Below are 25,473 nucleotides of genomic sequence, written 5' to 3'. Positions count from 1 at the left end.
GGGCTGGCCTGCAGCGGGGCAGCTCTGCCAGAGCAGCGATCAGGCAGGTTTGGATAGGCAATGGAAGAGCCACAGGGATGTCACTGCACGCTGCTGCCCAGGGAGTGTGGTACACTGCCAAGGGGAACACAAGGTGCAGCACTTTGCTGGGCTGTAGCAGTATTTAGGATATTCTATTCTCTGCAGTCCCCTCGGTGGAAAGCCCTCTGTAAAGGGTTTGCTTCACCTGCCAGAGCACAAGGCTAACCAGCCACACAATCACACGCTGCTCCACGCGTGCACCGTCACAGATATCCTCATCAAACATCTCAAAAATACACCTGCATACCCAGAGATTATTTAGAGCAGGAGCTGGCCATGATTTCGCCTCAGATGGGCTACGGGATAGGGGTTATGGGATGGTAGGTTTATGGGGTATTGGTCAGCACTAAGGTTCATGTTCCTGCTGCTGGTATAGGAAAGACCCCCAGCAAAGCAAGGTGTCTCTGCCTCCCAGATCCAAACCCATAAACAGTATGGACAGATACACACAGCTGTCCTCATCCATACATTTCCATGCACTTGGGTCCAGCACAGACAAAGGGCAGCACCCATGGGGACGCAGCACCGTAAAATGTACACAAACCCTAACAAAGCCCCGAAACCCAGAGGGGAGAAGAACAAGAGGCAGAGAAGACAGAGAAGGTGACACTGGTAGTGCTGATGGTCCCCAGCCTGTCAATCAGGTAAATACATCACAGCCTGCAGCAATGCTGCAAAGGTTGGATTCATAGGATCACCCCAGGTAGCTTCAGGTCCCCACCAGTCCCCTACATACTGCCTCGATGGGGATAAGGCCAGCTGGGCAGGCAGGACAGAGGGTTGGGATGAGACAGAATCCTTGTTTCTGTCTTGGCCTACTTTATGGGCATAAAGCAGGGAGAGCTGCATTGATGTGACCCTTGGGCATTATCCCAGACTTGCTCTGGGACAACTAAGCTCACAATTAAGCAAGAAGATGTTGTTATTAAGACAGCAGCTTCCTCTGGAGAATAGACTGCCCACGCCAGGGACATGCATCAGACCTTGCCCATGCAGGATAGACACTCCTGCAAGAAGGGGGGTGCAGTGTAGGGCCAAGAGGACAACTTGTGGCAGCTGTAATGGCTTGAAATCCTTTTGCTTACATCTGTGGTGACATGTCAAAGGGCACTGAAGAAGTGTTTTGGTTTGAGGTGCTTGTTCTGAGAGGTTTCCCCAGCAGCTTAGGGGTGGGTGTCCCAGAGAGCAAGAGGCATACCCGAGCATCCCCCACCCCATGCAAGAAACTGGCATTGGCGCGTAAAGGTTCTGGGGTGCACGATACGTACTTCCCCCACACCCTGTCACAGAAAGGCTGGAAGACTGTGATGTTGCAATGACGCAAACCAGATAGAAAGAAAACATGAAAGTATCCCAGCCTGGTGGCAGGCTTGTGCAATGAGATTAAGAGCTGAGGCTATTTCCATAACTGCAGGGCAGTGGGAGATGATCAGAAGGAAGGAGAAAACGATGCCAGGGGCTGGCACGTGCCAGACCTAGCTCAGGTTGCTGCTGCTGTGCACTGCCCTGCAGCTTCCCCAGCAGAAACCAACAGGAGAAAAGATGGAAGAAAAGCAACAGGCCCTGATTCAGGGGTATGACAGCCCAGCGCTGAGTCAAGGTAAGCACCCAAGCCCACCTCACTGAGCTGGCCGGCTGCCCAGCCAGTGGCTCCAGGTGTTTGGGCAAACATCTAGCAGTGACCCAGCACCGAGCTCCCTGAATCGGGGCTCCCTGCTGCCAGGGCAGCAGGTCTCCACACCCAGCTCCATCAGCTCATCTAGTGAAGACAGGACCCTGCCCCACCACCCCCTCCATCCACCATCCTCTGAACAAAAAGCAACCCTCATCCCCTACTTCTCTTTTTTAGAAACATTTAAATTATGACATAAGCTTTGGCTCCAAGGGTTTTCAGTGAAAGCCAGGGTATTTTCTTTCCCCTTTTCATAACAGAAACCATATTGCTGTATAATCAAATTTATCTCATGCCTGATGAGGGAAGTGAGTGTGTGTGTGAGGTGACCAGGAGTAATGAGGGCATGTGTGCTGGGAACAATCACTCTGAAGGTACTCAAAGAAAATATCTTTGGCAGTATGAGGTGGTATCAGATTGGGGAGACCAAGCAGAGACCAAGTGGGCCACAGCTCCAGCAGGGAGCACCACCCATGGCAAGTCCCACCTCACCATGTAGATGCCACCTCTGCAACCAAGCAGCTACTTCTCGGCTTTCTCTCCCATTTTATTATGCTGTTCTCACTGTATAGGAAACCTAGCAAAGGGTGTAGCTCAGTTTTAATATGTCTTTTACAGGTGGGAAAACTCAGAAAGAAGCAGCTACTTTGAGGCTACTTGAGTGTCTCCATTTTACAGTGACCTACTCTGGTGCAAACTCAGCTGAAGCCAGTGGGAGCTGTGGCTCTGCCAGTGAAGCCTTGAAGATGATGCTCCCAAAATGGAGACGTTTGAATTCACTGGTTACTTTTGCAAACACGGGTTCTGCAGCAGGGACTTGGTCACCTAAGCACTAACATAACCTGAGACAGGCAATGAGGGCTGTGAACTTGTGAAGCTGAGGGATTTCTAAAGCCTCAGAACATAAAACTGAAAAAGGTCCCAAAATGTGGGCACTCCTGACAAGTCCACTATTAAGCAAAACCGCTAAGCAGCAGCAGTTGCAGCAAAGAAATTGCAGGCCATGCCCTACCACACTCCTGCTCCATCATCTGAACCCAAGACTGCCTGAGGTCTAGGAGAATAACACCTCCCTTCAACACCACTGAAGACCAGCACAGAAAAACCCAGATGCACTCAATATCCTCAAACTAGGAAAATACAAGCAAACTTCTTTTGCAGGGGGCAAACAATCCCAAAACCCAAAGAATAATTTAAAGGTCAGTCAAGATCTACCAGAAAGTAGGTGAGTTCAGCAACTGCCTGTGCAGGGGGTCCGTCACCCATGCAGCTCCCCCATGACAAACTCCCTGCAGCTGGGAAACAGCCTTGTCCCGTGACCTTGAGGGGGATAAGCGGTGGCAGAGCCAGAAGGCTCACCGTGTGCTGATAAAATCCAGTGTGGCATGACCAGGAGGTGGGTGCTTACAGATATAATGCTCTGCACAAGCCAAAGATTAAAAGAGAAATGTTGGGGGTTTTTTTAAATGCATAGCAAGAAAAAAGGAAAATGAAGATAACAAAGTGCTCTCTGGGAGAAAAGGCTGGTGAGAGACGCTCTGTGCTGTTGTTGTTACAAGAAAAGGATGGGGTGGGATGTGCTGCAGGTGTCCTTTGGAAAAATGAAACAAAAAAAATGTTTAACTAGTTTTATGGACTTGCAGGCCACGTATGAGATAGATGCACATTGCTGGTCTGAGCTGGGACAGATCTTGTAGGTAATGGCATCCATACTTTGCCTCTAGAGTGTGGAGGAAAAGATGGGCAGATAGGATTAGTTTATGACTTATTTTTTTATTTGGATCAGCATCGCCTTTTGGGGCCAGTATCTCCAGCTTTTGGGACCTGGGGTCCCATCCAGAGTCTGTCTGAGCTGATTTACTCCCTGGGCTGTGGGTATGGCTCCAGCTTCAGATATGACCTGTGGGTGCAGTAGTATCTGAACACCTGGGCACCAGAGCAGCTTGTCACATCCTTCCTGGGGCATATTTATGGATACAGCTGAGCTGCTTCTGGCCACTCCTTAAGGCTAGAATTAGCCTATTAAAAACTTGAATTGTCTGCAAATATCAGGTTGAGCTGCTACTGGGTGCAGGGAACCAGTCAAAGGAGGAGGCAAAAACTTCCCATCCAAACATCAAGGCGTTGGCTAGCGACGCATGAACCCACACACGGCAAATCCAATCATCATTTTGCAGAGACAAAGTCTGCCTGGGGTATACAAGAGCTACCCAGCCACAAAACAACGCATGGTGAATCACCCTAACAGAGACCTGAGCAGGAAAACATCACCAGCACCATACCACGTAAGGTGCCAGCTCCAATCCTGCTGCAGAGCAGCCCTGCCAGCCCAGGCTTGCACTTTGTCTGATACCCCCTTGCTCTCCTCTTGCTTGGCAGAGCAGGTGTAAGGCCATGGGACTGCCAAGTGAACACAGCCGTGCTGCGTCTGGCTTGGGCTGGCTCGCACACAGCCTGCTTGGATCCCTCTGCATCAAGCTTGCCCGTAATTTAAATTCCAGGATCAGCATGGGCAGAGCTTGTTTTGGGCTGTGCGCACCCCAGCAGGACTGCAAGCAGGACCGGAGCTGCAGACGTGATGTAACACTGCCTCTTTGTGTCAAAGCCCTGGTGCTGCCCCCCCACAAGGCAAGCGAGCATCGCTCCTGCTAAGTGGCTGGGATGGCGGTGCGGCGGCAGAAGCTTCATCTGCGCTCTGGCAACAGAGGGAAAACTCCAGCTGGCAAAGTGGCATCGCCCGCTGTCTCTAGTACTGTTCAAAAAAGTCATTTTGCTGCCAGATTGGCTTTGCTGGGAAAAAAACACCAACACACTGAGGACAAGAACAAGAGAGACGGGAGAGTGTGAGACACCAAGCCAGCCAGCAGCATTTTTGAGGGTGTGCCACGGCTTCCTTGACGTGACCTCTCAGGTACCTGGGTCCCAGACTGCATGAGGAAATTAGGAAGAGGAGACCCTATTTTTGTGCTAGAGGTATTGCTTCATCCCCTGACCAAAAAAAGCAATTCTCTTAAGTGCTCTTCTGAAGTGGGGCCTATGTGAAGTGCGAGCAAGGGCATCCCTCGACTCTGCTCAGCTCCAGCCCACTGAAGAGCTTCAGGCATGTCACATCACCTCTCCCTGCCTCAGTTTCCCTAGCTAGGACATGGCCAACAAGAACAAAAGCATTTGCCCTTCTCCTGACCCATTGCTCCCCTGCAAGATAAAAGAAACACCCCCTCCAAGCAGTGAATTCCTTGTGTCCTGGAAGGGGAGAGGGTTCAAACCCCACTGTAAGAATCAAATCAACATGACCCTCAGCTTTCCAGCCTTCAGGAAAAATGTATTCTATACCATGGAGAACTGATGAACAAAACAAGTAACTCCAACACAGTAGCACAGTGCAGGTTTTGCTGGCTTAGACGCAAATCAAAGCCAGCAATGCCTGTGTTGATATTTATATCGCATGTCTTGTACTCACTCTCCCATTAGTCAATGACATAAGACTTGGACGGATCTATGTTACTGGCATTAGGTTTCTGCACGCTCAGAAATAAGAATACTCTCCAAGTCCATAACTGTAAAGGGTTGGTGATAGGGATTTGGTGATGGGGAAAAGGTGGAATTGCAAAGGTCCATTTGTCTACCAACAGATGAAGAGGCCAAATTTCTCCTCTCCACCCTATTACCATTTCCAGAAAATATCCTATATTCGCACACTCCCCCAGCTGCAATACCCTACACAATGACCTGTCCATGCCTCCTCCTCCTCCTTGCTCCCCCACTGCCAGCCTTCCTCAAGCCACCCCCAGATGAGCAATGTGAATGGGCCTGGACCCAGGATAGGTTTGGGGCTTGTATGCCAGGAATTTTTAGAACAAAAACACCAAGAATGTTATTTCAATCTGGACGTCCTGAGGAAAGGGTGGGGAGGAGCCGGCCGTGGGAGGCAACAAAGGCTGTTCTGCTTGTGACACAAGGTATGAGCAGAAACAGAGAATTTGGGGAGGATAACCTAGTCTTTCCAGAGAAAAGGACGGAGATGCTCATATGCTGATTGGCAGATACTAGGGAAGAAGGTTCCACTGAGGTCAGTGGAAAGGTACCTCCTGACTCCAGATATGTCCCAGGTGGCTGAATACTGGTGACAGGGACAGATCTGGACGTGGAGTGAGGATTCAGGCACAAACCCAACTTTCACAATGGTGATGGCAAACAATCACTATAGCAATACTGCAGCAGCACCTGAAGGCCCTGATCTGAGTCACCCAGGCTGGTCTGTACACAGAGAGAGTGAGAGAGAGCTTAAAACCTGAGCTTATAAAGGGAACAGGCAAACAGATGAAGATGAAAGTGAGACAAAGCGATCTGCTTACATCACTCTGTAGAGCAAATGGCAAAGCTGGGAAGAGCCTCCAGCACTTTGACTGGCCATGAAGAAAGCATCAATGTCTTTTCTGTGGCCTCTATATGTGCACTCTCCTAATGTTGGAAACTTCAACAGGAGTCCAACCTTCCTCCATGCACAGGACTTCATTAATATCAGCAGAAAGAGAGACATTATCTCCTACTGAGCCCCTGACCTCCCTGTATAGACCATCTTTCATGGGGTCAATCCACCTCCACTGGAATGATCTTCACGTAGCCCAGATGGGCCCAGACAGTTTCATGCTGGACTTGCTTCAGCAAAATCGCATCTAAGACAGCATTTGGGCAGCCTGGTTCTGAAGCAACCCTAAACTGCTAAGGAAGGACGAGCCTGCAGTTAGAGCACAGGCCTGGGATTTAGCAAACACTTGTTCAACTCCTGACTTGCCCTGTTTGAGCTTCTGCAAGCCAGGAATGCCTGAGAAGAAACTACAGCCATACACCACTCAGCTTCAGGAAGCTGGAGAGCATGTGGAATAGAAGAGGTGGATTCAATGAAGCAGCACAGCTCCTGTACACACAGGGGACTCAGCCAAGGGCTGTAACAGATGTGTTTTAACCCATGCCACTGAGCTATTTGGGATCTGTCTCAGATTGCTCCAGTGCTCATTCATGTGTCTTCCTGACAGAAGACCAACAATAACAATTAGTATCATATAAGGAGCAGCAGACTGCTGCCAGCATTAGCACACTCTTGAGCACCAAGGGTTTCCATTCCACTTTTCATCCCAGCTATGCATAAGGCAGAGGTCAGTCAACATTAATCAGCCTTGTTCTGGGCCAGCTCCTTTAGCGCATTGAGCTTGCTGAACTGTAATCGCTGCCTCTCTATGCTACGATGGGTTCCCCCTACTCAATGCCTTTGCCTCTTTCCTTAAGCTCGCCAAACTAAAGTATGTTCACTGTTAGCCAGCATATGACGACAGAGGCTAAGCCTGGCCATGCTGGTGATGGCCTTCAGACCCTACAGGGGATGATGCTGGCCGGGCAGTTCTTGGTGGGTCATGGCTGCGGATGGGAGCCTTGTGTTGTCATTCTGAGGTCTAACTGAATCCCCTTCTATCTGACGGCAGTGCCCCATCTTCATCCCTTACGAAGGGTTTTCCACCTTTCCAACACTCCTGAAACATGCTCTCCCAGAGCCTTTGGGCTGGTTCAGGATCACCCTGGGGAAACCCTATCTGAGCCAGCAAAGGGAATGCAAATTTGAGGCTCCTTCTCAGCACATGAACACACTCCAAGGAAAGGCTCTGGAAGGGATCCTGATGACTTCCATATTATTTCCAGTAAATTTTGTGCTGATTCTTGGCACAAACACCGGAAATGAATAGGCTAGGTCTGGAATGTAAATAAAGTGAAACATTGGGAATTAATCTAATCTATAATTATAGTATCTGTGGTGCAGGGAAGAAGTCGGTGTGTTTGCACTGCAGCTCCATTGAGGAGCTGGAGGGGGTTTTCATTTCCCTTTCCAAAATTTCCCTTTTTGGCTGAGGGATACTTGGTGTCTCCCCAAGTATCTCAAATGAACGTGCTGGGCTGGCAAAGCTGCTTTCCGGCAGCCGATCAGGTACAGCTCAGCAAAGAGGCATCCCCAGGCACTCAGGGAATGACGGGGTGAGAAGCTGAGATGGATGAGCTAGAGAGATGGATGAGCTGGGCTGAAGGCTCAGGGAGGCTGCGGGATGCACAGGGGAAGCTCCTGTCACCACAGCAGAGAGATTGGTTGGGTTTGTAGGGTGCTGAGCTATATAAGGGCCAGGAGCAATATAAGCTCAGTCGTCCAGGCTGAGTGTGACCTCTGAGACAAGCCAGAGCTCTTTCTCTTGACTGGTGTTTGGTGCTTGGTGCATCACCAGTTGCCTGTCACAGCACGGTGCTCCCAAGCTCCCATACCATCAGTCTGACTGGCGTTAACCGCTGTCTAAACTGGCTGGTCCATGCAAGATGAGCACTTAACAGACATGTAGACATCTCTCTCTGCCTTCCTCATCCCATCCTTTTCCAGATCCACCTGGGAGGAAGCTTGGCAGACTGCTCTAGTCTAGCTGACCTCAGGGGAGATCAATCCCCTCTCCTGTGATGTGTTTTGCAAGAATTATAAGACTTTTGGTTTTTAAGAGCTTAAACCAAACTTGAAAGACTTCAAGGACCATCCCCAGTATTCCTGTGTGCTTGCACACCAGTGCATTCACATGATGGCAGCATGGATCCCCATGCACAGGCACCCATGTCTGACAGACCAGCTGGAGTGTCCATGCGTGTACAAGAGTGTATGGAGCACATGCATCTTTGTTGACATGAACTACTTTCCCTCTGAAAACCCTCTGTGCAGGGACTAGCATCTCAACCCCAAAGTACTACAGGCAGGGGGAAGAAAAAGGCTGACAGGCAACATATTTTCATCAGACTGAAATTGCAAAGGACAGGTAAATTAGTTCTCCTTTTGTTAGCTTATATTTTGAAATTACGGAAGTCTCAAAAGCAGAGGAATCAATCAGACTTTGTTTATTTGTTTGCTTGTAGAGCATTTTTTGGTTTTGTTTTTCATTCTCAAGCCCAGCTTTGATCTCAGGCTGGTAATACTCCAAACGAACGGTCAACAGCAGAGTGTAATTGCCATAGGTACTACAGCAGAAAAGGGACAGGACGTCTGACACATTTACAGAGCACAAGAGACTTCCACGATCTCACAGTCCCCTCTCTCAATTTATGTGATACCCTTAGACTACTGAACAAGCAAAAGCATTTGCTTTTGAAGAGCTCTGATGATGCAGACTCTATGCGCTCACCTAACAGCCTAGGGAAAAGCACAGGTCCCTGCCGAGTTGCTATAATCAGGATTATACCCAGGCCAGAGCCTTTCAAGATACCTATTTTTCCGCAGAAACAAATGAAACAAGCAGAAGAAATTCAATTTAAGAAATGACCCCGTGCCCGTGTTTCTGTTGTTGTTACGTCTGCATGGGCTCAGAACAGAGTGTTAGCCTCACATTTCACTGTTCTGGCTTTCTTCATGCTGTGTTGCAACTGTATGGACATCTGAACAGAGGAATGTTTAATGTGTGTGCCTATGTATCTGAGGATGCACAGATGCTAAGTAAACACATGCTGGTTAGGCCCCAGGTTGGAGCAAATGTCTGTGTGTGTGCTGCATATGCATGCACCCACGGCAGTGCATGCAAACACATTAAGCAGTAGGTCTATCAGTCCACGCAGGTGTGCTGGGGCATGCAGCAGCAGATGCCAAGGAAGATGTGCTGTAGTGTGTGTGCACGAACATTTTTTGGATGCCCAGGAGTGTGGGTCCATCCTCACAGGTGCCAACACAAACGTGTCCATACATGTGCACTTAAGTGTGCACAGTCCTGGGAATGGTGTGCCAAGCCCTGCTGAGCGTTAGCGCAACACTGTGCGTCACCGCAGGGCCTGTCCCCGCAGAAGGATGAGGTCCAAAGCTCCTTGATGCCAGGGGAATGATGCCTGCTGGCTGCCTGCAGCTATGGCTCCCCACAAAAAGCTACTGTCCCTCACCCAGGGGCACCTACAGAGAGTAGAAGCGGCCCATAGCCACCTCCAGGACATGGGGCATCACTGATCTCTGCTTACCCCCTCCATGGCAATGTGCCGCAAAGCAGAAGCCTGGCTTTGACCAAAGGGATGACAGAACCCCAGACAAAGCCTTACGCCTTCCACCCAAGGCTCTCCCAGACCTTTGCAGACATCAAGAATTAGATCACAAAGCCCCTAAAGCAATGGGTGAGTGCAATTATCCCTGCCCGGCAGATGGGGAAGGTGATTTGGCAGCCCAGGCTGCCCAAGAGCCAGACCTTCTGGCTCCCAGCTCCATGTGTTCACCTCAGCAGCAGCCTCCCCATTAAACCCAGCGGCTCTTCCCTCTCCCAATGCCCCTGGCAGCCGTAAGCTGAACGGCTGAGAGCTCACAACTGGCTGATTTTATGGGCGGCGGGTTATTAGCAAGCTCTGCGGTTGCTCCAGCCTCTCCCTGGCATCTTGTCAGAGCAGCCCAGTTCCCAGAGATATTAATAATTATATTTATGCATTATATATATTTAACAGGAAAACATTTAAAATTATTAAATGGCAAGAGGTATCACTTGGAGCCCGCTCCTGGACACAGCCCTGCTCGAGAGATGCACAATAAAGGCTTCTTCTTTGGAGGCTGTCAACATACTTAACTGGGGGGTGATGGAGGGGGAGGCAAAGGGAAAGTATTAATCAAGATCTTTAAAAGTTCTCGCTGACAGACCATTTGCCAGCTCTCGCTTTAAATGCTTTTGTGGTCCCATAAAAAGTTTCATTACTCACTACAAAATGTGTTTTAATTATTACAGTCACTCTGACATTAAGCCCTGGGTGTTTCTCTCTTGCTTACTCTGTCTCTCGTCCATCTCCTTGCCTTTTTTCTCTCTTTTTTTCCTCTCTTACTCTCCTGGCTCCTGCTGTCCCCCCCAAGACAGAGGATGCCCTAGCTAACAAGCCAGGTTGGAAAGCCCAGACTCCCTCCAAACGATAGTGAGGTTGAAAAGCCCAGACCCTCTCCAAAGGATACTGAAGGAGAAGATAATATTCAGATCCTGAAATTATCCCTTTGCTTTGGACACTAATTACTCCATAAGAGTCAAACAGAAAATCCAATCCCATGTGCTCAAAGCATATCTCAGAAGAGTCAAGTAAGTGAACCAGAACATCAGCACAGGTGTGGCAGCCATCCCTGCAGAAGTGCCTGGGTGGTGGGCAGATGGATTTGATGTCTCTCTGATCTGGTACATGCGTCCTAATATAAACAGCAACATACATAAACAACACCTATCCCACTTTTGACATCTGGCTATTTTGGTCCACCGGGCATTTGGCAACTTGCTTCAATCTGACCACATTAGCTCAGTTCATCCATGAGACAACCCTAATCCACCAGGCATGGACCTGGAAGCCCAGCACACTGAAAATGTGAGTTATTCCAGTGGAGTCTCCCACAGACTCCCAGTGCCTCTCGTGTCATACTGACAGACACTGGTTTTCCATTTCACTAGCCGAGCCTACCACTCAAAGGAACAGAAAGAGTCTCATCATTTGTCCAGTGTCTGGTGGAATATGGTGCTAACAAAAAGGTTAATAACAATTAAACAACAGAACTGGAGATCCCCCCTCACTCCCAGCACCTCCCCACACGCCTGTCCTTACTTGTACAGACCATCTGGTTCCAGGCACTTGAAAATGACTGAATAGAGGCTGGTTTCAGGGACATCTCCGTGGCTCCTACCCGCTGCCACACAGGATGTTGCAAGGCCAGAAAGCAAATCATCCGCAAAGCTCAAGGATTCTCCTGGAGAGCAAAGAGATGAGCAAGACCAAAACATCAATACAGGTGCAAAATTATTGCTGACCATTTAAAAACCACTGTAGGAACACCTCTACACAGGACAGGCAATCAACAAACTCTAGCTGGCTGTGGCTGGTAGGAATGGCCCCAAGTCCATATGGAGAATATTACCTATACATAAAGCAAGCAGAAAACACACCTGGGCCATCAGCTGTAACAGGGACCCACTGCAGAAACCAGGGCCAGTGCTAAGTCATCGCTTGGACAGTGGAAGGGTGCACTCACAGAGCGTACAGGCAATGTGTGGACTCACTGCAAACACCACATGCAGGACCACCATCCAAGGACAGGCTCCAAGTCCCCAGAAGATCTGGAAGCCTGGCTAAATAGGGCTCTCCTGCCCCAACAGCACATTCAGGTCTTAAAGGGGACATGGCCTTTTTCAAAAATCACCTGTCACAGTGAAATGTGTTTCTGCTGTGTTAGATTATTGGGAAAGGAAACATTTTTAGAGCTTGGATGGAATTGCTCTCAATGTGCTGGGTTTTTTTTCTGTGGTGTTTTTTTTTTTTTTATTCAATGAATATTAGTAGCTTTGCATTCCCTTTCATGTGCACTCTGCTGGCTCCTGGAGCTCTGACTGGAGCTCCTTCAGCTGTGCTGAAAAACACTCACCCTTTTACAAGCATTTGAAGAAAAAAATACTAATTAAAAATGCTGAAAAACTTTTTTTTTTTGTCTTCTTGTTTATAAAGCTTATTAAACACTTAGATCATGACCCAGCTGAAACTGAAAACGCTCCATTTATTAAGCTTTTTTGGCATGATTATCCACTGCTGTACAACCTGTCTCCTTGCAGTGGGCAGGCTGTCTATCAGTTAAAGCTCATTGCATTCAATTCCCAAGCACTAAGCAGTAAAAAAACCAGAGCAGCTGCCCTGGTTGTGCCCCCATTCCCACTGATGGGAATCGGAGAAAGGGCTGCTGCAGCTGACAGAGTTATGCTGGTATAAGCAAACCTGGACCCAGATTGCGGTGCTGGGTACCTTGTGCGTGTGTAAATGTCAAAACACTGCAGCAGAGGGAGGAGGAGAATTCCCTTCTTAGCACTTTTTTTTCTTTATTTTTGTAAAAGCAAAAGTGACTGAGGACTACTGTAATGAAGCACAAGTCTTGCCATCTCTGGTACAGACCGTAAGAAATAACCCAGTGGTATAACCAGCCCAGAACATCTCGCTGTGCAGCTGGATTACCTAGGTAGAAGAAAAAATCCCCTCCTTCACAGCCCCCCAAACCGCATTTGCGTCTTGTCTCAAAATACACAACTCAGTAACAAATGTCCCCCTTGGCTAGAGAAAAGAGCAGCAATAAATTCTTTTCCTCCCTAAAGGAATCCAAGCCTTAATTATTCATTTTAATGCTCCCAGCACGACTTGTTCTTTCCACATTTTTTTCAGGCAGCTCTGTCACCGGTCTCTGTAGCTTAACCCAGCCCCCAGCTCCAGGTCTGTACCAAACCCCAAGTCAACTCAACGGGCAGGTTGCATTGGCAGCAGTACCATCACTGCTTGGAAGTCACGAGCACTGAATGGCCTTGAGTAAGCCCCTTAACTCTGGGTTTATGGTTTAAACAAACAGACAAAGCTGTATTGCTCATTTCCAACTTTCATTTCTGTCCCTTTTCATACGATGTCGGGCTGGATTGGGGAAGTCTCTGTCACCAGAAATCATTGAGAACAGACACTGCCATGACTTACAAAGCAGATGAATCACAAACATGTAACAAAGAAGCAGAATCAAATTGTGTTGCTGAGCTAGAGCAAGAGCTTTTATGCCTTTTCAGACCTCAAGCAACCTCCCTTCTGACCAGGAAGAAACTTCACGGCAGGGACAGATCATCCCATGGGTGTCTGCTGTGGGATCTCACACCTTCCTCCAGAGCACTCAGGGTTGAGAGGCAGCCAATGAGGGGTAGGAGAGAAAATAGCTGGGCAGAGAGACTGTGATGGGCAACTGGGCAAGACCAAGGGGAGATTTGGACTGGCAGTCCACGGGTACCAGGAGCATCAGTCAGGACATCTGTGCCAGGGAGCACAAGAGATGGAACAGGAAAGAAACACACAGGGCTGAGACAGGCAGTGCAGAGGGTGGAACCAGACTTGCAGGAGACTGGGAATGGGATGGAAAATGTCATGTGCAACCACTGAATTAAAGCTCATATTAAAATTGCACAGCTAACTCTCTTTAAGGCACTCACTAACTTCTGAGTGCTCATCTTTCATGGTCTTTCTGGGTAGCTTTGAGGGGAACAGGCTGGCAGCAAGCACTGCCTTGAAATGCAGCAGTAGCTGCATCACACAATGATCTGGTTTGCCAAGGATGAGACCTGCCTAGGTTGTGGAGTGTGTTGCTGTTCCCTTGCACGGGAGGAAATCGAGCTCTCAGGGTCTGCCAATGCAGTGTCAACTTGGGTTAAGCCAAACCCCTTGCAATAAAATCCCTACAGCCAGAGGGTGCTTTGTGTTCAATCCTGAGCCTCTAGGGAACTTTCCCATTCCATTGGCCCTGCTACAATCAAAAAAAAAGCAAAGAGGTTGTTATGAAAATAGCAAAACAGATGCTAGCAAAGGTGTTGAAACCTCATTCCCAAGGCTGGGAGTCTTTCTGCACCTGTATAAGCAGCAGTGAGATTGCTGGTAGTGCCAGACTGCACGGACTGCGGAGCAAAGACAGGGTCGGGTAAGGGACACCTCAGGGACGAACTGACTTCCCAGAGCTGTCAATCTGCAGCGAACACAGGGAGCCGCTTTTCCGTGGTGAAGGAGAGCACACAGCAACTTTATTTGTTCACCTCACACAAGGGAAGTCTCTCCTTTTTCAGTCCATGCTGCTCTGAGAGCAGCTGAAATGAAATTTCCTAAGCCTTCCCTAGGACCAGAAAACAAGTTATTCCATAGATTTAGACTGGGACCTTGTCAGTGGAATGCAACTAAGGCAACAGGTGCCTCTACTGGCATTGCAAGAGGATGATGGACCTCCAATGTTGCCCTACCAAGGAAAAGTGGTCTTGGGATGTGGTAGCAATAGAGGAATAACAACCTAACTGCACAAGGCCATGGTGAGAGCTCAGTGCCTGGTACTGCTCATCTGTGCTTATGAACAAGGCACAGCGAAAGCAGGAGAGAAGGCTTCACAGGGAAATAACAAAAAGCACAAGTTTACCATGCAAGCAGAGACATAAAAAGGCCAAGCAGAAATACATGACTCTGTGAATACATCAACAGGGCAGGCACTCAGATGGAAAATAAATATTTAGGCTAATGGGCAGTAATGGCAAGAGAAAGTAAATTGGATATGAATAAACGGTCTACTCCTGAGAAAGGCACATAACCTAGCAATCTTTTAAGAAGGAGTTTGATGACTTTATAAAAGGGATTATATGGATAAGTAGCTTGTGATGGAAAGCAAAGGGGCTTCTCTTTCCCGTCTGGACCTGTGTTCTCGCACACCCTGCCAGCAAATATAAAGAAGGATTTCAGCCTCCCAAAGCAGCCCTGAAGCACAAACCTTCTAGATTGCTGTAGTATCTTTGCTCACATTATTAAATTTCAGAAAGAATCCAAAGGTTCTCTGCAGAGTAAATGATAGCTAAGTAGATCATCTCTGTGGAGTAGGAGATATTTTATTGACCAGACAGCCATCTGTGTCCTTCATTAATAGTAATAAATAATTGATGTCACGCTAAATAAAGCAATAAGCTGTTACAGATATCAAGGACAAATGACCAGCTCCTGTGAGGATGCCTCACCTGTGTTCACTTCTCAGTACTAAAAAATCCAGACCAGAGCTCAACATCACTATGGTAAACGCTGTGCACAGAGCAAAAGATGGTACCTGATGCACAGATTCGAGGTAACGGAGCAGTTGTGCTCAGCAAAGGTATGCTGATACTCCCAACTGCACACCAAATTCCTGCAAGACTCTCTTCCCCCTCATTTCCACGCCATTGCCTTCCCAGGGCTGTTCTTCCCCAAACCATCCAATTCCCCAGGCAGCTTTTAAAAATCAATCTCTGCTCTACTAATGACTGCTGGGAAGATGCAGCTCGCTTCAGGGGGCATCTTCCTTCTCTCTCCAGTGCAACCCCTCGCTACTGCCTTGTCCTCTTCCACAAACATGGCTGCGGAGTTTGGCAACCCTCCTCTTTTTGGTTTTGTAAACATGTATCTTATATCGATTCTGGTGTTGTGGTGAGTCAGAGCTCTCCCTAAAACAGAGGAAAATAACAGCACGCTTGGAGCTTGCAGGGAGGTTAGCCCCATTTTGTGAAGCTTTGCAAACTTCTCCTGGCCACACCAGGTCTGGCCACACCAAGGTCTGGCCACACCAAGGTCAACCCACCGGTGATGGCTCTGGGATAGCCACCTGGGAACTCAACTTGATGTCTGGTCTGGAGGAGGAGGATACCCCCGACTCAGCTGCCTGCCTGCAAGGCTGAGCTGGCAATCTGCCCTTGAGCGAGCACACTTCTAGTGGCAGGAGGCTCAGATGAGCAGGAATGGGAACTGAGGAATGAAAATGGATGGGAGCAGGCTCAGACCTCTTGCTCGCAGCATCCAACAGTCTTAGTCTGCCTCAGTCCTTCCACCACGACCCGTGCCAGTGCCCAGCAGTTGCGGACAGCAGGCAGGATGAATCACCTATCGACCATCCCACCAAAGACAACACGAGTTACGGTGTTGAGTTCAACCAGACTAAACAAGAGAGTGAGGCCAGGAGCCTCCAGGAGGTTAGAGGAGCAAAAGGAAGCTCTGGGACCCTCACAGGCATTCTCACACCTTCAGCCTGTGTCCCTGTGCCGACAGCAGCATGGACAAAACCCAGGCGGTGCAAACCAAAGTGGAAATGAAGACAAGAGGAGACCTCCCTGCTGTGATTCACCTTCAAGATTCATAGAAAGAGCACAAAGAGGAAAGTAGGAAGGCACCAATGTCTCTGTCTTGACAGCTTCTTTACTAGACTGGATGAAACCAACCCTGCAACATTACCAGTCACTTTCTTCTGATTGTGGTTTTCTCCCTCCGTCTTTCTCCCTTTTGCTTTTTTTTTTAACCTGTTTTCAATTTACTCTTGTGGCATCTCTGACTGTGACCTCATTCTGGTACTTAAGGGGGGGGAAGAGAGAGAGTGTCCTTTAAAAAAGAAATGAAAGAAATCATATTTTATTTAGCTTGGTTGGTTTTGAAGCTTTAGCAGAAGAAAGATTAACCTTTTCTGCCTAACTTAATGAAAACAAGGAGAAAACCTGTATAGATAAATAAATATCTGTGTGGGTATGGAGCAGGCACGATCGTGTTACAGCCCCAGTGGAGCTGTAATGGGGAACAGGCGCGTTCCTGCGCAGCGGCTCCCAATTCCTGATCCATTTTCAAGGAAAGAAAAACAGAGTAGAATGTCAGAGGCCCAAGTGGGCATAAATGAGGGAGCCCGGGGAAGGCAGATGGGGCCCAGCGAGGACCTCCGTCCCTGGCAGTGACCTCCGGAGCAATGCCAGTGAAGCAGATGGAAAAAGAGACCTTACTCTACTTTGCTCTTGCCAGGTTTTGGTTCGTGAAATGAGGAAACAAATGGCACGCTCAGCCCTCCAAGTTTGTCACCTTTTGGGGGTCACAATCCCACCCTCCTCTTCCTCTGGGGCTCTGCCTTGAGGAGAGGAGGTTCAGAGGAGGGTTGTGAGCAAAAGGCTTGGACTGGGTTTTTGGATGGGTAGGTGGGGAGCACAGGCTTGCAGGGTGGTTTCTCTACAACAAGGTTGTACCTGGGTTTAATGTACTTCGGATCTGGTACTTAGTGGCGGAAGGCAGCGAAAGGTGGTTTCTCTTGGAGATGATGGGCCGATTTAAACTAGTGTAACATAACTTTAGGCGACAGAGCTGTTCCAATTCACATCAGCAGATGGTCTGTCTCGCTGCCTAGATCATTAAAAGCAAACCATCCCTACCGATCCTGGTGGAAGGATGTCAAAACCTCCTTCCCTACATGGCTTGCCAGATTATAAAAGAAATAAAAAGGCCTAGTTATTACTAAAAAATCTTCTGCCCACATTCTGGGAGCATCCATGCATGACAGCCTCTTGCGTTAGATGGGAGCCTAAGCCCCACGCCCAAAAAGCCTGCAGCCTCTGAAATAATTTCTTTGTCGTGACTTTTCTCAAAGACACATCCATCAGGAATCCCTCTGGCCGGGCACAGGTTGTCTAGGCTGAAGCAGAAAAGCCAGTGATTATGCTGTGCAACTTCAGGCACAGTTTGTGCCTCACTTGCCAACTTGTACAAAGGTGCAAATTGCAGTACTTCTCTGAACAACTTCACCTTGCCTAAGTTATGAATTTTGGGGGAATCTGCTTCCTATGTCTATATGCTACCAGACACATTAATAATGATGTAGACCTCTCCTCTGGGCTTCCCAGTTCCTCTGCATGGAAGACTGCATTTGTAGATGCTAAAATTTAAGGAGCAATGCTTTAGCTGAGCTAAGAGCAAAAGTTGCATTCCAGTGCCACAAAAGTCCCTCGAATGGCTTCGTTGGTGCTCTCCAGGGCTAGAACTTGCTGCATACAGAGTGACCATGTGGAACTGAAGGATGGGCTGTCTTGCACTGTTCTTATCAAGAGCAGCCAGTCGAACAGAAGGAAATGGTCTTAATTTGGATGAACTGCAATGTTCTAAAAACATGATGCACAAGGCTAATCATGAGTGTATTCTTCTTTTAGGGTCATCAATAGGACTCACTGCTCCTTCATCTGAGCTCTCCACAGACTGCTTATCACAGTTCTTTCACAGTCAATATCTAAAGACCTCAGAAAAAATTCTTCAACTCATGTAAAAATGCATCACCTCCTCCATCTCCCCCAAGGCAGTACGCTGCTGGAGGAGAGTGAGAATTAATGCATTTCATTCTGTGCTGTGAGCCCTCCAGTATTTCTCAAGGTTCACTGGGTTGCTAAGGGTCAACCACAGCCAGACACAAGCTGACTCTGCTATGCTTGGAGCCATCCAAGCATGAACCAGTTCCAATCTCAAAGCCACACATTCACATTAACATGGTGGAGACTCTAAGTGAATTTATCTATTCCCTTGCAGTCTGTTCTGGGCTATGCAGCATGTTAAAATTGTTACTTGATTTCAAGGCAAAGTGCGAACCCATTTGTGCTGGGAGTTGTGCAGACACAAAGCAAAGACATGAGCTTTGTCCTCAGATACTTCTTGTCTAGCAGAAGATTTTGTCCATCACCACAGATCTAGTTCTCACCCTCATTCTTGCTTTCCTTTCATTTTTAGCTTCTTTTAAATTAGAGATTTCTAAAGTATGGACCAGGGGTCCAGACCACTTGGTGGTCCCCAAAGCCCTTAGTCAGTAGTCTGTAGTAGATCCAGGGACTGCACAGAGCCTTATGTTCACCAGGAATCCCACCAGCCCTGCTACAGCCCCGCTACAGCCCCTGAGCCACTCTTTTACAGCATAAACTGGTGTGTCAGATACCAGAGATGGCAATGAAACCTGTATCATAACTCTTTCTTCTTAAATGCACAAAGCTACTGCACTCTTGTGGTTCCTAGGGGAATGAGCTACTGTCTGAAAATGACTCCCAAATTCTGGATGCAAAGATGGCACCAAGGACCTGGGCTCCACCAGTCCAGAGCACTGGGAGGTTCCATCTTCTGCTGGGATTAAGATGAATAAACTGGAAAGGGAGTAGCTTTCACTGTGAGACATGTCAGAGGACAAATCCTGGGATCCTTCCTAAAGAAAGGTCAATGACAAGGTGATTCTGGCCAGTCCAAGTGGGCCCTGGTGACAAACCTACAATGCATCTGACATACAAACTTGCCTAGTACCCTAACTTCCTAACCTGCCTAGTACCTGATGGTCTAAGAAGAAAGCAAGGGAGACCTGCCAAACAGCAGGGTCAGGTCCTTCACTTCCAGCTCTATTGAGCAATCTCTTACCTTTATTTTCAGCTCTTTATGACCAAATACTCCAGCAGTTTAATGCCCCACAGAATACCACTGGCTGACTTGCACCCACTGGAGATCAAGCCTTACACACATATGCAAATACCAGACTAGCAGCAGGGGGAAAGAACATTTCCTAGAAAGAAACTCGGCGTGCAATTAATCGCTAAAAACATAATTATCTTGGGTGATTTGTCAAATCAAATTAATGTAAATCTACGCTGAAAAGCCATCAGCTGGTCTGTGCTTCACTTCTCCTTGCACTTATTGGGAAAGTGGAATTTTTGGACTTCTTAGATCAGCCAGTTTCTTCTATATTGCCACTGTTCCCTGACCCGGCTCCCGGTCCCTTCTTACACTTCATGGCTCAGTGCTGGACAGTGGACCAAACCACTACCTGTAGTGGCAACCAATTTAAAGAAAATATTCTTTGTTTGGTCCCATTTATTCTAAATAGAGGTAATATGCTTAGATACTGATGAATTAGTGATAAGACTTTGGACCAGTATATTCCGAAGGGCTCAGCACACACAACTGCAGCCAGATCTGCAGCCTGTTAGCCAATGAACACTTACAAAAATTGGTCCTGATGGAGGGACCTGCATGGAAGCGGACCTCTTATTTGGCCCTAATATGCAGTTTTGGACATTTGAGAATGTGGGGGCAGATCCTCAGTTCATGTAGCTCCCTTGAAGTCAATGGAACAATAACAATTTACACTAGCTGAGTTTCTGCATTCTGGCTGTGAGCTACTTGGAACAACTACACCATAATGATTATTACAGATATTTCAGATCACTTGTCTAAGACAGACAGGAGAATACCACTGCATAAGAAAATAGAGAGTTGGTTTGCTATGATTTCCAAAGAATTATTGACCCATATCTTGCAAACATTTACACATGTTTAGCTTTATTCATGTGAGTTGTTCCATTACACTCGTGTGCCAGATAAACTAATGTACATGCTTGCAGGACCAAGGTTAAAACTTGTGCAAACACAGCGAGTTCTAAATATTTTTATAGATATATTCAGTTACCTCGGATTCAGACTAGAAAGCATGTCATTCGACTGTGCCTCTTTTTGTAACTCTCCCATTATCCAAGCAGGTATCACAAGAGAATCCAAATGCGATATCAGGATAAAAGTGAGAAAAGAAGCAATTATCTGACCAAAGTCAGAAGCTAGAAAACACCCACTCTGTCAGGACTAATGTATGCAAGAGTTGACATCAGTTCTTGAACAAGGAATTACCTGGGTTACTAGAGTATCTTCACAACAGCTTTCTTAACACACCTAATGAATCATTCACTTACTGATTTCCCCATAATGAAGTCAACATTTTTCTTCACAGTTTTGATTCATTAGAAGACACAAGTCAGCGAAGAGAAGAATGAGCTGGGAATCTCTTGGCCATGAGGAGTCTACTTCAACATCCATCATTATATTAGCAATCACTCCATCTTTTCCACTAAGACTACAAGGTGAGACAGGATCTCCTGCACCACTGCACAGTCCCGCTGCTCACAAGGACAGAATACAATCTTAAAAATTGAGCTGATTTTGTTTCCTTGAGGACAAAACACGTGTCAACAAGGCACCTGACACCCAGAGACTTCAATGCACTTCACAAAGGCCATTAATACCTCCGACAATGTGGCAGCATTTACATCCCTCAGCCAAGATGTGAGCTCCGTTACGATACACACCTGCATCGCAGAAGGCTGCAGCACTGGGAGAGGCGTCAGGCAAAGAAGCAGGGACGCAAAGAAAGGAAATTACTTTTTCAAGATAGCAGGAAAAAAGGCAAATTTGAGGCTATAACCCAGAGCCCCAGTCCAGATCTCTAACCACTAATAGCTGGCTTTCATCTCTGAAAGACTATTAACCCTTTTTTACACGTGAGCAAACTCCAGGCACTGAGGATACCTGCCATAAGTGCACTGCAAGATGCTGGCATGGAAGGAATGCCTTCTGCTCTGAATTTTAAGTCACATTTCACAGAAACCAAGACAAATCAATCCTGGCATCCACAGGAAAGGGGAGTTTTTAGTAGCCAGGACAGCTCTGATTGACGATGTCCCCTGGGAACCCATCTCACCGAAGACCCTCTATGGTGGGAACAGTTGTTTGACTCCTAGACGTCCTTGGCAAAGCAAGGTATCTGGGCACACTTCCCATCCCCAGGATCACCGATCACTCTAGGATGGTTAGTTGGAGACATGTCATCACCAGCAACTGTGCAACATCTTACCACTCAGATGACAAAAGACAGATTCCCAGAATGAGCAAAGCAGGATTAAGCCAAGCAGTAAATGGATTCCAGGGCTGTTCCAGGATCTGTGCTGACGAGGGAAGCCAGTGCCAGGTAGCCAACCCGGAGCTCGTATGGCGTGGTTATCACTTCCCTCTTTTCTTCAAATCCGTAAATAGAACCCAAACATTGCTTGGGACATGTCAAAGAGATAAGGTGAGTCTCTCCCATCCCTTGCAAAGCCTGAAATAGAAGCCCCGCTACTCCCTATCCTAAGCATTAAGCATAGGATGTTGACATTTAGCAGTAGGGAAAATTACCCAATGAACCGTCTCAGGTCTCTCTTCTCCCTTCCCTTCCCTTCCCCTGGTCCCCTGGAAAATGTTCATAAAGTGAAGTGGAGAAAAAAAAAATAAAACCAACCCAAACCCCAACAACCAAACTCCAACCTTCCTAAGGCTATGGAAATAACATGTAGAGGAGAAGAGTGAGTCAGGCTCTGGTAACTGCGCATGGGTCACCAGTCCTGAAGGCAGAGATGATTCACCAAGGCAGCAAGAACTAGGAGGTAGAAGAGACCCAAAAGAGGGTGCGGAAGGAAAGTTGTAACCAAAAAGAGAAGGAAATAAGAAATTAAATGGTTGCATGCACCTTGCTCTTTGTCAAACACCGCTCACCTGGAACCGACCGAGGATGACTCACATGATAGCGGTGTGATTATTCCCTTGGTGTTTTGTCCAGCCTTTCTTTATGAGAAGGAGGGCAAACAGGCTGTAAGACCTCAATCCACCCCCATCCCCTGCTCTTCCCTCTCTTCTTCCCCTGTCTGAGATGCTCAGCGGAGCCTCACCTCCCTGCTGCCTCTGCTTCCACTGCTCCTTTCCCGCACCCATTACCTTTATCTGTGACAGCATTATGGGACTCTGTTTTCCCCATAATAGACACCTTCAAGGAGATGAGAAAAGCAGGGCCTCCTTAGGAGCACGGCATGCCATGGGGAGGCCCTCCTGGATGCCACTGGCACAGAAAGGACATTGTCACAAGAGATGGAGAGAGGCATGGGGCTCAGGTGCCTGGGGAGAACTCTGCTTGCCAGAATGCTCTCCTGCTATTCCTCCATTCATCCTTCCTCCTCAGCCATGTCCCCCCCTTTTATTTAATAACCATAAAAATTCAAACACAAAAAACTTGCTCTGAAAAAATCTTAAATACAAAAAAAAAAAAAAAGAAAGAGAGCTGTAAAACTTTTTCTGCTTGGAAAATTCTCTCGGTCAGTTTTTCCTACTGTTTAATCCCCGCTTTGAGTTACACAGAATGAGTAAACACATTTTATAAGGTTCTAATTCATACCTAACCCATACAGTTTATAGCTTAACATAGTAAAATATACACACACACACGCACACTTTTTATACACACACAGACACACACACGCATAAAATAGCCTTGGTCCCACTCCTGCGAGCCTCCCAGCAGCAGGTCTGATTGCTCCGGCATGTGCTCTGCTATGAAAGCAGCCTGGCGTGCTTAGGTGTGAGTTAGCTGGCCTGGGGAGTAGTTTCCGCTCCAGATTCCTGCAACCTCCTTTATAATAAATAATTAGTCAATCTCATCAAGGGAACAGTGGGATCCACTGCTCCATCCTTGGAGGACTAAGGAATGCCACCACATGGTATCCCAGGAACAATTTTTGTCTGCTTTCTGCCCAGTGAGCACCTGGAGCAAAGCCCCATGGCAGGGACGCAGCCGAGGCTGGGCTGGAGGAGCTGTGGGGAGCTTGCGTCTGTCTGAAAGGCAGCTCTCTGCTGGCAGTGATTAGAGAAAACCTGAAGGTGGGCACTCAGTCAGAAGATGGCCTGTGGTGTGAACACCACCAGTTGTTGCTCTGGAGGAAGGTAGGCAGCCCTCACACCAAACTCCTCCATGTAGCTGTGGGTTAGGGCCAGCCCCAATGGGGAGTCACAAAAGTCTTGCCCTGTGCCAGCCTCTGCACCGAGCTGCTGGCGAGGCAGTTCCTCCTCTGCAGCAAATCTGCGTCCTTCACCTTTGCTTGGGACCATGGAGACCAGTCGCAATGTGTTATGGATGGCATAAGGCCAAAGAGCTACCTGAACCTCAGTCTCCCACTCTAGCTGTTTGAGAACCAGCCATCACCTCCTGCCTTTACCTCCCCAGAGGCAGAGCTGACTGATTCGCCCAGTAAGACCTGGGCTCTGCATCAGGTCCCTCTGCTTCTTCAGCCTTTTAACCCATTGTGGGCAGGGAAGATGGGATCCCCTTGACCAGTAGTTAACAATTAGCTAATTTCACCCAGGAAAAATACACCTCCTGACACAGAGAGCTTGTGAACAACAGCAAACCCCACCAGTCCACAAGGGCATCTATCTTACCATTTCTGATGGGCATCTGTGCAGCTCTGGTACTCCCAAGCATCCCCAGGATGAATAGCTGTGCGCATCAGACCAAAAACTCTGCAACAACACTCACAAACTCTGCACAGGGGGAACCTTATAAACATTTTGAGCTGCCTGCCAGTGGCTTTGAACTGGCTGTAACCTGAAGGTAAGAGATCTTTACTACTATTGACTAAGGAACTGCCTCTACCATTGCTCTGAAGAAGGTGGCTTCTCTTGAGCTTTTGTATTTTGGGTTTTCCTGCTTGTTTCCCCCAGCCGCTTGCTATTAAATTAAACTGAGCGTCTCATACAGTCCCATACTTCTGTCATAGAGAATAAGTAAGTGATTAAAGTATCGTTTCTGCTATACCTCTGCAAGACCACACCAAGAGATCATTTCCTCAGAGGAAAGAGAAACAGACACACAGAGAGAGCTGTGCCAGTGACACAGCTGAAGCCTCTGCCGATACAAGCCACAGCAGCTCTGCTGACACGAGTGGAAATGGAGCAATTTGTGCCAGCCAAGAGCCTGGCTCTAAATCATGCTTGGTGTGGTGCAGCTCCTTTGTGCAGGAAGACAAGAAGACAACAGAAACACCCAGAAAATGCCCCAGACATTGGATTTTGTGGTTCTCCAGAAAAAACTTTTCTCAGCATTTGTTTGCTTTATGGGATCCGCTGCCCTGAACCCCATGTATTCCCCTGATGGGCTTTCCTCTCCCAGGGGGCATCCAATTAACCAGCAGAGAAATCAGAGCGACAAGTAACTTATTTTCATTTCCTGACTCACTGTCATACCTCCCATCATCTTGGTTTTCCTCATCTCTGCTTGTTTACCCCCAGCCCCAACCCCTCTTCTATTCAAAAACCAAAGAAAAAGCAGGAACAAATATAACCCCCACCAAAAGGCCAGGGTCAGCTGGAAACTTGCACTGAAGCAACACAACTGCCTGGTCTTAATCTCCTCAACTTTGTCTTGCCCTCCAAGACAGCCTCCACTCAAGCTATCAGTAAACCAAATCCCAGCAAGCAAAAATGAGTTGACCCTTGAAGTCACTTTTTTAAGTCAGGGTGCCCCTGCATCCTTTAAGTCCTCAAGCAGCCTTGCACAAAAGCCACCTCCCAGGTGGAAGTTTGTCTCCAAAGACCAGGCTCCGGGTCTCTGCTAGCAACCAAGGCTACAGCTGCCTGAATGACATCCCCAGGGGAGCTAGCACTGTTACCATCCCTGCTTTTCTCTCTCTGTATTCCTTCTGCCTGTTGCTGCTGTTAAAACCAAGGTTTCAACTTTTCAAGTGCAAAGA

The 25,473-nt window shown here is 47.8% G+C and overlaps 1 protein-coding gene across 1 annotated transcript in view; it reads right to left on the bottom strand.

The window, feature by feature from the left end:
- ASTN2 (astrotactin 2) overlaps positions 1-25,473 on the bottom strand; it is a gene marked incomplete at both ends in the record, with an annotated part of 359,009 nt that overhangs the window by 21,912 nt on the left and 311,624 nt on the right. The window contains one exon of the mRNA XM_082327894.1: positions 11,366-11,507. Coding sequence (XP_082184020.1) covers positions 11,366-11,507 — 142 coding nt within the window. The remainder of the gene's footprint in view (positions 1-11,365; positions 11,508-25,473) is intronic.

This window comes from Platalea leucorodia (assembly GCF_965183815.1).
Source record: "Platalea leucorodia genome assembly, chromosome: 15".
Lineage (NCBI taxonomy): Eukaryota > Metazoa > Chordata > Aves > Pelecaniformes > Threskiornithidae > Platalea > Platalea leucorodia.
This window is presented reverse-complemented; position numbering and strand designations above follow the sequence as displayed.